General features: G+C 38.3%; 1 protein-coding gene across 10 annotated transcripts in view; it reads right to left on the minus strand.

The window, feature by feature from the left end:
• NCOA7 (nuclear receptor coactivator 7) overlaps positions 1–12156 on the minus strand; it is a 97851-nt gene that overhangs the window by 48418 nt on the left and 37277 nt on the right. For 9 of the 10 annotated variants that reach the window (XM_085314213.1, XM_085314260.1, XM_085314275.1 and 6 more), the window contains one exon: positions 1079–1317. The exons of the other annotated variant lie outside the window; for it this stretch is intronic. In XM_085314213.1, the coding sequence (XP_085170339.1) occupies positions 1079–1317 (239 nt within the window). The remainder of the gene's footprint in view (positions 1–1078; positions 1318–12156) is intronic. 10 annotated transcript variants of the gene reach the window in all.

The raw sequence follows: 12156 nt of genomic DNA on the forward strand, positions 1-12156 counted from the left end.
AAAAGATCACATGTTGATCAATAAATCACTAATCTCTTGTGCTTGCTAGAAGACATTACTCCAAGATTTGTCTTTTTGTAAGGCATATACTGCCTCATAAGAGAGAGAATCCTACGATGTGGACTAGTCTGCATGTGCCAGTCAATGCCAAACATCATTTTATTGCTGATTCAGCTCAGCCTCCTAATGAGGAATCCTCCTCAGAAGTCAGCTGTTCATGCACACTGTGTTAACGAGAAAGTAGTCTGCTTCTATGATACCTGCCGTATTTGTTTGCCTTTTTTTTCCTTCTAAAATAAGGATTTCTTATAARATAAAACTCATTCTCTTAAGATAAGAGTCTACTCCTATAAAATACCAAAAGGAAGTTTGGAATAAAAAGTATCTCATAAATCACATCTAAAACRACTTATTTAACAAATTATAATCCAAAACTGCAAATAGACCTGTTCTGGAATCATCTCACAGATACTTAAGTAAAAAATTAATTTCATATGAATTACCTGCAAGAACGGAGCTAATAAAAGTGCTTATGATTAACGGAGGTACTGATACAATTGGAAAAAAAAAAACAAACTTTCCAGCACACAAGACTTTTGACATCTTGTTTAAAAACGTAGTTTATTTACTTTTACGTTCACATTTCAATAGGAAAACAGAAACTAAGGATTTTTTTAAAAAAACAAAATAAAAAAAATATTTGGTGCTATTCAAAATTTAACGTGAACTAAGACTGAAAACTTTATCAGTATGTACCAATTTGCAAAACCATAATCCTCTAAAAAAAACTGAGCTCCAATGCCATAAAACATTAAAGCCAAATCATCAAAAAAGTCTGAAATACTAAACTTAACTGCTGCCTGTAACAAAGCTGAGTTTTTAAACTGAGAAACAAGAAATACATTTTTTAAGAACTGGCAGGATAAAGTTAGGAGCAGATGATACACAGGACTATATTATTTGTCTCGTAAGACAATCCAAAGTCAATTAAGTTTTTAAGGAAAGCGCATAAAAAAGTACATTAACAAGCTACCAAAACAAACACATTTCAAAATACTATAGCATTAACATAACTYACCAGTACTATAGTATCTTTTAAGTTCTGTGCGCCTGATGTCTTTCAGTTGATTGTAYTTTTTCTTTTTCTTTTCTTTGTCTGGAGCAGTTTCCTTTTCCCCAGCAAATCTACAGTTATCTTCAGAAGAACTGATTTGCTCCAAAATGGCTTTACTTTCATCATCTTTCTCAGAAGCAGTTTTGGAAATGGGAGATCCAGGGGTCTCAGTGTTTTGTTTGGCTTGCCTTTTCTTTTTCAAACTATGCATGAAGAAAAAGAAAACCCCACAATGTTAGGATGTAGCTATTCTGTACAAACAGATTAACTCACTTGCTAACTTTATTTTTCAAAAATAAATTGTATATCAATATTCATTACAACTTGATACACACACACACACACACTTCTCAACAGTAATTCAGTAATTAACATTATCTCAGAGCATACTCTTTAATCATCATAACATTTCAAGGATATCTTCTCAAAAAGAACAAAAAAAAATTGCAGTCATTTCCCTGTTCTTCCTTCCCAGTAAAATAAAGGAAAAATCCAGAAGTTGTTTTTTTTTTAACCAGACAATTAAACATAGAAACAAGTTAGTGAGTATGTTTTGAAGATGACACTTAGGATAAAGGAAAAAAAAGTCATAATGTATTCTAATGCAACAACTAATATTGTGAAATTACAATCAGCTACTACTGCTACATAAACTACTTATTTTCATATAAACTTGTCACTTATTTCCATTTTGTGAAACTGGTTATCTGCCAGTGCCCATCCATTCTAACCTACATCCGCTCTTGGCACAACTCTCATCACCTTGTATCCCAAGTGTCACCCAGCAGCTCAGTAAGTAACATGGCTGCAAACTGTCCAGAAACACTCCTCAGCTATTACAGCTTTGCTGAAATGTTAACGACCAGCCTTTAAATCTTCAAACTCATCACTATAGCAACAAGAGTATTTTCTTTTTAAGAAGAAGCCTTAAAACATAGCTCAAGCGTGAAAGATGCCTCAGGAATCCTAACACACTGAATTTTCTGCTAAATCACCATCTTCAGTATTGATTTTTTTGCAAGAACACAGGCTCACTTCAGGGGGTGATAGTCAGAGACATTACAACAGTCCTCTGTTACCACTTTTTTAAGGATCATTGACATACATTGGACAAAATGGGAAAACTATTATAATGATCCTTCTCTCTAGTACATTAACTTTTCCGTTGCCTGGTACTTAAGGGAAGGCATAGTATATTAGAAGTTTGTTGATGCTAACAGTTCTGTTATGCACGCAGATGGAAAATACAGACAACCAAGGACTCACTGCAAATGTGAAAAAGATTACCTGATCTCACACAACTGATTTAGGTAAGTAAGGGAAAACCTAAAATATATGCAGGAATTTCAGAATTGCTCCCTACTATCTCTTACATTTGTATTCTACAAATGTATGTTTCCAGGCTGCAATGTAAAAATGAATACATACAATACTTTGAAAATTATAGTAAGACACTTCAGGTTACATAGTTCCTCCACCAAAAACCAAAACACTGAAATCAATTCCCAATTTTAGAATATCCAGCTTGAAATCTAGGAGATTCCTTCTTCTGAAGGAAGAGTCACTTTTGCAGAGCACAAACAACCAACATTTTCCAGGGAAACATTTCAAGAGATTGTTTCACAAAAGCTGGGGCTACCGCATACATATATATGTACATTTCTTAAATGCTTCCCCAAATATGACTGCATGAGATCCACATTCTGCAGTGAACTCAGTGAGGATGAGGAGGATGAGTCCTGCCTCTGCTGTGGTTCCCCATTCATTCGAACCCACTGATTTCTAAGACTACTGGTAGTTCATTCTCTGCTTGGCAAAAGAAATTTAGTATGTGTGAAACTTCACATATCCAGTCCTGACTACACGTGAAAACAACCTGCAGGGATTTATAAAAGATAAAAGTGAATACATCTATTAACAAATAATTTGTTCTGTTTAGATTAATGAAGACTTGGGTAGACAAAGGAAGCTGCTTTTAGATTAGTAAACCACAGTCTTGACCAAAGGCTGCTGCAACTACTACAGAAGACTACGGTCACGTTGCAAACATATGTCTATATTTAGACCCGGTAGAAATCTTTGCAAAGCAGTTCTCTACACTGTAATTTCATAGTCCTACACCACGGTTGAACTTGTTTCCAGACTTGTAAATGAGACATGTCCCCGACAGTTTGCTCTGCTCTAACAACGACCTTCCTGCACGTGTGCGTATCGCAGGATACTGAAATCCTCTGGTTCAGTAGACTAGAACTGGCAAGCACCAGCTAGCAGCCACTTTTCTACTCACATCTCAGAGCTCACTTTTTTTCAGTTCCTAATCTGTTTTGATGACAAACCTCAATAAGTAAGTTTTCCATTGTATAAACATAGTATCTCAAAACAAAAAATCATAAACCTTAATAAAAAAAACATCACAAGCTCTCTCCACAGGTCAACAATCCTCATGACAGTATTCTGAAGACAGCTTCCATCAGTACTTTTTCTTAAAAACGTACTTACTTTAACTGAAGTTTTTAAAGTTGCCCCAGGCAACAAAAAGAATAACRAGCCAAAATAGCATTAGTCCACTAGTGACAGAAAAGAGGAAAGCAGAAATAACAGTCTAGACTAACTGATTGCCACATAAACGTGACACTGAGTCATTCTCCTCACTGCGGTATATAACCATGTCCTGATTCCCAGGCCGTGCAGCCCACCGAGAGTTAGTAAAACATCCTACAGCAACTCTGGCACACAACTGCTGCTGCAGATGGGCAAAGTGTTGCAGGCACGCTTTTCAGGTAAGCCATAATTTCTATTCCTTGCACATGACATATGCCACATTTTCAGATAATGCTGAGCTTCCTCCTCCTGCCTACTGCTCTACATCATCCAAATCTCAAAGTGGCAACCTCTGCCCTAGAGAAAAAAAAAGTACTGGATGAAGGTCGAGTTTCTGTGAGGTTCAGAAAATTCAGAGCTACTGCAACTCTGCCTGGGGTTATGACCTCTACTTAGAAGATGCTGCTTTTAAAGGTCTCTTAAGCCTTGCTAAAACTACCGTCCCTCCCCCCCCCCCCAAAAAAAATGTATATATACACACACAGACACACATACATGTATTTAGTCACTCTCGAAAAACCTTGAGCATAGTTTTGGTTCCTCAGTATGCAAGTTTTCAACATCAATTAATACCATAAAGACAGCATCTGATTTATCAGCTTTCTGACAGTTTGCTATTTGCCCCCTCTTAGTCCAGCAAATATAAAATCCTATACAAACGCAAGGTAATTCATTATTATTATTACTACACACTGCTGGTGCCAGGCAGCAGAAATTAGACTGCAAACAGCAGAGGTGGAAGGCTTATTGTACCTCAGCCACCACTCAGGCATTCCCACCACTCTCCACTCGCCCYGCCAGTCGCCTGGGCACCTGCGTGCTGCCAGTCCCTCTTCGCTYCCACTCACCCCAACTTACGGCAAGATTTCAAACCTCTCATCTTCTGAAGAACAGAAGCCATTCAGAAAGCCCCTTCTGAAGAGCGAGTCAAATGTCTCATCTGATTTGCTCCCAAACCTCTGGTAATCCTCACCCTTCACAGTATGAATTGCCATGAAAGATCTATTTAACCAAACCATTTGTAAAAATATTTCCTTTTTCAACATCACTGGAAGACTTCTACTGCTTTAGTTCAGTTTTAAAAGGCAATCTCCCTGAATAAAACTAAAAATCAGTTTTGTCTTAATGATTAGAAAAGCAAAAGTGAGCTGAAGGATAAACCACCACCACCTAAATTTAACTACAGCATTAATTTTGCAATTACAGCAGCCTTTAAAACCAAACAATATATTTCTTTTTCAGTGAATGGACAAGCTGTTACTGCAGAAGAGATGTTTGTTTTGCAGTATCGCAGCTAATGCATATGGTGTGTTTCACTGGGAAGGTTGCTGGGGAAGGAGAAAGAAAAAGGGAGGGCAAGAGAAACAAATAGCTTATCTGCAAAAACATTCTGTTTTCTGAATAAGCAAAGAGTCTTACACAACTGTAACTTCATTTAAACACGACAAAGTCTCTCAAGCTATTTGGTTCTGACAGGCAAAATGTTTTTTCCATATTTATTTAGAGACCTCTTTTTACTGCTCCTCAAAGTGTTTTCTGAGCCGCAATTGGTATTCTATTTTCTAAGTCTGTCCTAACACATAGTTTTCTAGTAAAGTCCTCAGCCTCTTACTGTGAATGATGGACAACATGGGAGCCTGACCACTAAATCCCATAAAAGTCATGGAAACTGGTTTTTCTGAACTCTGTGAAAGATTTTGCTGGGATCTACCCTATAGAAGTAACAGGGAAATAGAAACATTTTGCAATGCTAAGAGCATTCTCATACTACTTATTAAAGACTACTGATCTGAAATGAGCATTATTTTACACAAAGCAGATAAAAATATTAAATATCAGTGCTTTTTAAAAAGTAACTTGCAGCTGACCCTCTCTCAAAAAAAAAAACAAAAGAAAAGAAAAAAGTCCAGCTACTGACTTACAGGAAAAGAGCTAGGAAATATTTTGAGAAATGACCTAGTTCATCTCTCAGATCCAAGTCTAACTGACCTATAAAAGGCAAATAAATATACATTTTTAGATGAATAAGACAGCCTGAATTTCCTGTAACTCTAAAAAGAGATATGGGGTTAGTGTAAACACAAAACTTATCACACACAGGAGAAGCAATCTTCTCTACCCAACTTCCACTAAAAGACTAAACAGTTGGGGAACTGATGCATCTGAGAAAATAAAGAAATAGAGATCTGATAATAAAACATGTTTTTCAATAAATAATATTTTGTTTTGATTAGCAGTCAAATGCATAGCAAACAACTGAGTAAGAACGTATTTGGCAGACACTCATTTAAAGACAAAGAACACCAGGTTCATATCTTAAGACAAAGCTTGATTTTTATGATATATTAGATTAAAAATATCAGAAATAGTTGTCTGTACTCTGTGTATTTAAAAACAAAAGCATCTAACAAAGTGGCCCTCCAATGAATATATAAAAAGGAGGCAGGGAGCAGAAATCTTCATTTTATCTTCAAGTTGACACAGTTTTCCTTTGGGAAATTTTCTGCAATGTGCATCCTCTAAAATTTGCCTTGACATCTGGCATACAATCAGCATAACATCCTGGAGAGCACAAACACACCATGCTGCACAAAGGCAGTCTTTTAAAATCCATTATATATGCATGCATGCATGCATTAAGATTAGCTAAAACTATAAAATAATAATAATAAAAAAAACTTTAAATCAATTCAAACATCTTGGCCTGTTCTGTCCCCATGGAAGAGTCCTGTTAATTTACCTTATATACAGAATTACATACAGTCCAATTATTTAATTCAGAAATAACTGTTCTATCTTAGTTTTTCATTTATTCACTCAGTGTAATACATCATAGTTTCATCCAGTCTTTGTGCCCTATATCCATGCAGAAATGCTAAATAAATCAGAATCATGTTCAAAAACTAGGTACAGAAACATTATAGTAAAAAAACAAACAAACAAACAAAAAAAAACCCCCACAGTATTAGGAACTTACTGGTCTGATCCTAGCAGCTATTCTATTCTGACCTACACAGATCATCCATCTCCCCTTCACCCAGCTCAGTGCCAGCACAGCTCAGCCTGCTCTGAGCACAGCTGCACTCTCATCCGATCTGATGTAATCTGATGAGTAAGTGATCCCAGGCAAAATAATTCATTACTGCTTGCAAAGACAGTCAGACTGCTTGCCAGAGCATCACGCCTTGCTCATGACTTCCTTGGTGCAGCTACTTTGACTTCACAGCAGAAAAGGATAAAAAGCAACTCATCCTCAGTGAGCAATTTTCATAAATACAAACAGCAGCCATCCTGCAAGAAAGCACCCTCCATCAGACACCAACCATTTCAGGTTGGTCCTGTTTCGGAAACAAGCAAGCCACAAGACCATGTTTACTATTAAAACAGACTACTAAGGCAAAAATATGGGAGGGCATGCATTTTTTATGCTGCATAAATAATTAACTGCAGGGAAAATTAAAAAGCTACAAAAAAGTAATTCTGAAGTAGTTATTAAGGACAACGTGCATGGTTTTTGACATACATATTTGTCCATATTGTGGTCATACTCTGCCTGCTATTCAAAATGATGATACACAGCAACTACAGAAACCTTTGATATTAGTAGCATGGATCAAAGCTGGAAACTTCAATGTTTCACCTAAACTTGCATTACTAATTTACAACAAGTAGGAGCTCCAGGTTTCACACACGGTCAGCCATCAGCAGTGCTCAAGAGCTGTGGCATGCTCCACAGGATAAAGCACTTTACAATCAGGGTATGCCCATTCTGCTACTGATACTACCATTAACTTACAATAACTCAAATCAGTCTACCTCTGTTTCACCATCTGCAATGTATAGGAAAGGATTTGCAGCAAAGCTGCTCTAGAATTTTAAAAACACTGTACCTCCGATGAGACCCGATGAAAAAAAATCTTAGATTAAATGAAAATGTGTAATTTTTCCCAGTCTTCTGATACTTTCAGCTCCCCAAAGGTTTTTATTTTCTTAAATTTAGGTATATGATGCACCCACACATCTTAATAAACTTTCTGTTTCAAAGACAAAATATCCCATCTTTTCTGTTTGCTTAGGAAAACAGGTTACTATGTATTTAACACTGCATTACTATGACAGCAGTTTAATAAAATCCTTTCTGTGTGGAAAGGATTTTGGAAACTTGTTTTACTTTGATTTACATGTCTATTTAAATTATTGTTTTTTTAAAAATATTTTTAAATAATTCCAGTTACTGCAGGTTCTCAAAGAACAACTTTAGCCAGAAGGTAAAATGAAGAAATTCCTCAAGAATTGTGCCTTTAACTTTGCCTTCAATTGACTTCACAGACTTGCTCAATTAAATCCACACCACAAATCTATCTTTCCACAAATACAAACTTGACTCTTGCCACATTCCCATCCTGTTCCTCCTCTTCGCCTTCGCTAACAATGCCAAATACTTCTACAGTGGTGTTTGTTAATCATCTCCAATTGCTCCTACACAGGCAACAAATTCCTCCTAAGCTGGCTCAGCAAGCCACTTTCCCTTCACTCAGACCCTTTCAGCAGGGAGGAACGGCCCCAACTCTCTATCTCCAGCTGGTGCTCGCGCACCTCCAGCAATTTGCTTGTACTCAGTTGCCAGTGCATTGAACTACCATTTAAGCTGACATCAGCTTGTGGAAAAAAAAAGCAGAACTGCAGTTATATAGGTAAGTAGAATACTACAGGAAAGCTGCAGTTTCTGCACAGAAAAGTCGTACCTTAAAAAATAAATAAAATTGTTTGATGAAGTCAATAAGCACATGGTAATCAGGCTGACTGAAATACCTTCCAATTTCCCCTCAAAGTTTTGATAAAACCCTCCCTCCCTCAATTAAATGCTCTCTCACATGGAAAGTCAACTTAATTTAAAATGAAGGTGCTTTCACGATTAATAACTGATTAAAAYAGGGAAATAAAAGGATAAAAATAAAGAATTTCCCAAAAGACACATGATGATAGGATACAAGCAAACCTATGAGGATGTGTGCTGTTCAACACGGCTGCTTCTATTCACCTACTCTCTCTGATCACCTAGGCACCAAATTTTCCTGGTGATGTAGATTCTAGATTCAGTTTTGATTAACCTGCTAGAAAACAKCTGGAGAGAAAYGTATTGCCAAGTGACTAAAATGACAATAAACATTTACAACGAAGCAATAAAACAGCAGATGAAAATCAATGGTCAATAAAAGCAAAGTCTAAGAGAAAAAGAGCCCAACCGAGATATACATCACCCAGTGGTAAYGTATCTGTAATCCACCTCCAGGAAAGGAAAAAACAAACAAACGAAAGAGGGAATGATATTTCAGTATCTAACAGAAGTATCAAGGTCACATCATTAAGATGTTTTAAGAACTACTGCCTGATAAAGTGAAAAGCAGCTAAAAATAAATTGCTCAGGCACGTCATGTATGCCAAAGATGTAAACAGGGACAAAAAGCTACTGCAAAAACTCATCAGGGCAGTGTCTATGAAGGGCTAAGACCTCAGTGATGGTAAGGACTTGGGAGGTGCTGCAGACTGCTGCAAGCCAATGTCTACCTGCAGGCATGTGCCTGTATGCACACAAACCTATTTTTTCTCTTTTTTTTCCTCCCTCTGCCCAGTGTTTTCTCTTAAGTATCCCTGACTGGCCACTGTCAGAGAGAGAACATGATATGGGTGAAAGCCACAGCAAASCCCCACGGTTCAGGATGAGCACAGTGCTATTAAAGGTAGAGGAGATTCAGCTCAAATTTTGTAGTTCAAAAAACATTTTAAGTTTGGTCAGAAAAGAAGAAGCCTCTCTGCCCACTGCTGTTCCTGCCTCTAACTTCTTCTCACTCTCACTCATGAGTATTTGTTGCAGCAGCACAAGGACTAGAGATGGGAAAATATTTAAGTTAAAGGTAACCAAGCAAAAATGTTGATACATAAATAATTWAAAAAAAATCACTTCCACATTAGATTCTCTAATCTAGCTCGGCTGTGCTAACACTTGTTTCAACACAAACAAAAAGGCCAAAAGAGGGGATGTGCTCCTTTAGGCAGTCATGCCAGTTTAAAGGCACTTTGCCCAGACCAAAAAGGCTTGTCAAATTATAGTCTTGCTTGCTCTTGTGTAACCAACAAAAACAGGAAACCAGAAAGCCAAACCAGACACAGACTATATCAYGTCCAACAGACCTCTGGACAGGAATACTCAAGCGGTTGTGGCAGCTTCTTCCAGCTCATCCAGAAAAGACACTTCAATGAAAGCGAACTGTCATCGGTGGTTGGGCTGTGAGGGCTTGGAGACATGCAGCTTTGCTTGCTGCAGAAAGCAGTGACACTGCTCCTCCTGACTGTAACGGGGAAGAGAAGAATTTTTTCTTTTCTTTTTTTTTTTTTTTTTGCTTTTTCTTTTTAATAAAAGAGAATCTTATTGCTGAAGTTGACCCTACTTGACAAATGAAGTCATCTGTTATCTCTACTGATCAGCAAGGTGAAGGGGGATCAGAAAGTAACCATGGTCAAGGAGCCACTAGCAGTAGTAGTCAAAAGTTCTAATTATTTTTACTGCAATGAGCAATAAAAAGGGTGTCTTGAGGAGGAGGGGGCTGGGACTTAAAGTACTTGTCTTTGCATTAAATTTTGCTTTTATTTAAAAATCTACTTTAAAAATTAACTTTTAAATGCCAAGACTATCTACATCACTGCTCCATCCTGTATAGTATGAAAATAAAGATTTAATATTAGATAAAGGAAAGTATTTTAAGAGAATTTTATCAAGTAAAACATGCAGGTTTTTGTATAAACAGTGTACTAGAATGAAAAAAAGCACTGAACGGGAATGCAGACTGATGGTTTTAAAAGCTGACTTCCAGGATGCTGCCAGAAGTATTCAAATACCACCTTTACAGGGGTGAAATATATTTCTTAGGGATCCTGTTAATCAYATCTGGAATACATAACATAAGAGCTGCTGTACACATACTTACAAACGTATTGTAAACTCATCTGGACATTAATACATTGAAAGCAAGAAGCACCATATCGCAAGTGGAAAAAAAAGTATTACTTAAAGTATTTCAGAGTGAAGTATTTCAAATCTCAACCTGTCCACWGTGCATCTCCATTCTATTTTCACATTCATCGTCCCCAAACAACTTGAAGCTCATTTAACAGGTTGAGCAGTTTACCTGGCTTCCAATCAACTGGCACTCACTGGGCACGTCGGAGGAAACGTGCAAGTGCCCTGAAGGTCCTCAGTTACCCAGCTTAAAGTTCAAAGAAGCACCCAGCAAAATGCTGATAATGGGCAGAAAAAACAGGAATCTTCACAGTAGTTTCAGTGTTTGAAATATGAATGATATTGCTTCATAAAACAGGTATTTCATAAGTACGAATGATGGCCCCCCTCAGAGGGGGTGTTTGCATCAGTGCTTCTATATAAAATAATATGGCAACACCTTTTAGAGACAAAGATCATTAACCATAAAGACGACGAGGCAGGGCAGGGGTTGTCCCCGTGGGCAGTTTTACATATACCAGCGCAATCTGTCATATGGATACCGTACCTTGAAATGAGTACCCAGCACAATGTTGACACTGTTCAATAACCATACTGTTACACCAGGGGAATAGGTCTGCCATTATATTTACACTTGCAAAAGACAAGACATGATGCACAATACACTTAACCCTTATCATTTCTCTTTGGTTTTTATATCACAACATTGAAGTATTTGTGCTTTAGTTTTTAGCTGAAAAGTAGGTTGGATTTTTTTTTTTTTCATTAACCCTTTAACTGAAACTTTAAAACACTCTCAAAATCCTTCTGGTGGGAAGAGGCAGTTACCAAGGGGGGGGAAACAAAATTGAAAAACGATTAATTTGACCATTTTAAGCACAGAGGGAAAAGGTGTGTGGGGTGGGGGAAGGAGCACGTGAGCGGCTCTGCTCCATTTCCGCAGTCTCTGGGCTCAAATGCCGCAAGCCCAGAAGGACCAACCACGCTTCCAGCAGAACTAAAACAGGCTCACGAAAACAGAAAGTCAAAGTGCTCTTGGACGCGATAAGGCARCCCCTTCTCCTCAACCCCGCAGGGCGGCACRGCGGGGCCGGTGCTGCCTCCTCCCYGCAGGGCGGCAGGCCCACCAGGACAGCGGCATCCCACCGGACAGGGCTGGTAGGGACAGGCGGACATCCTGCCTCCAGCCCTCCCTTCTTCATGGCCTTCTTCACGAGCGAAAGCTCGCTGGCACGTTGGGTGGTCGCCAGGCGGGTAAGGGAGCTGCTGGCCCCCTCCGCTTCGTGGCAAGGGTGTTTGGGCTCACAGCGGTGCCCCGGATCAGCTCCCACCACCCCTGCGGCAGCTCTGTCCGCACAAGCGCCTCACGGCATCCTACCGAGTTTAACAACAGGACTCTTCATCTCCATGAAATCACTCGAAT

The sequence above is a fragment of the Rhea americana genome, unplaced genomic scaffold (genome assembly GCF_003343005.1).
Source record: "Rhea americana isolate MKP2758 unplaced genomic scaffold, rheAme1 scaffold_110, whole genome shotgun sequence".
Lineage (NCBI taxonomy): Eukaryota > Metazoa > Chordata > Aves > Rheiformes > Rheidae > Rhea > Rhea americana.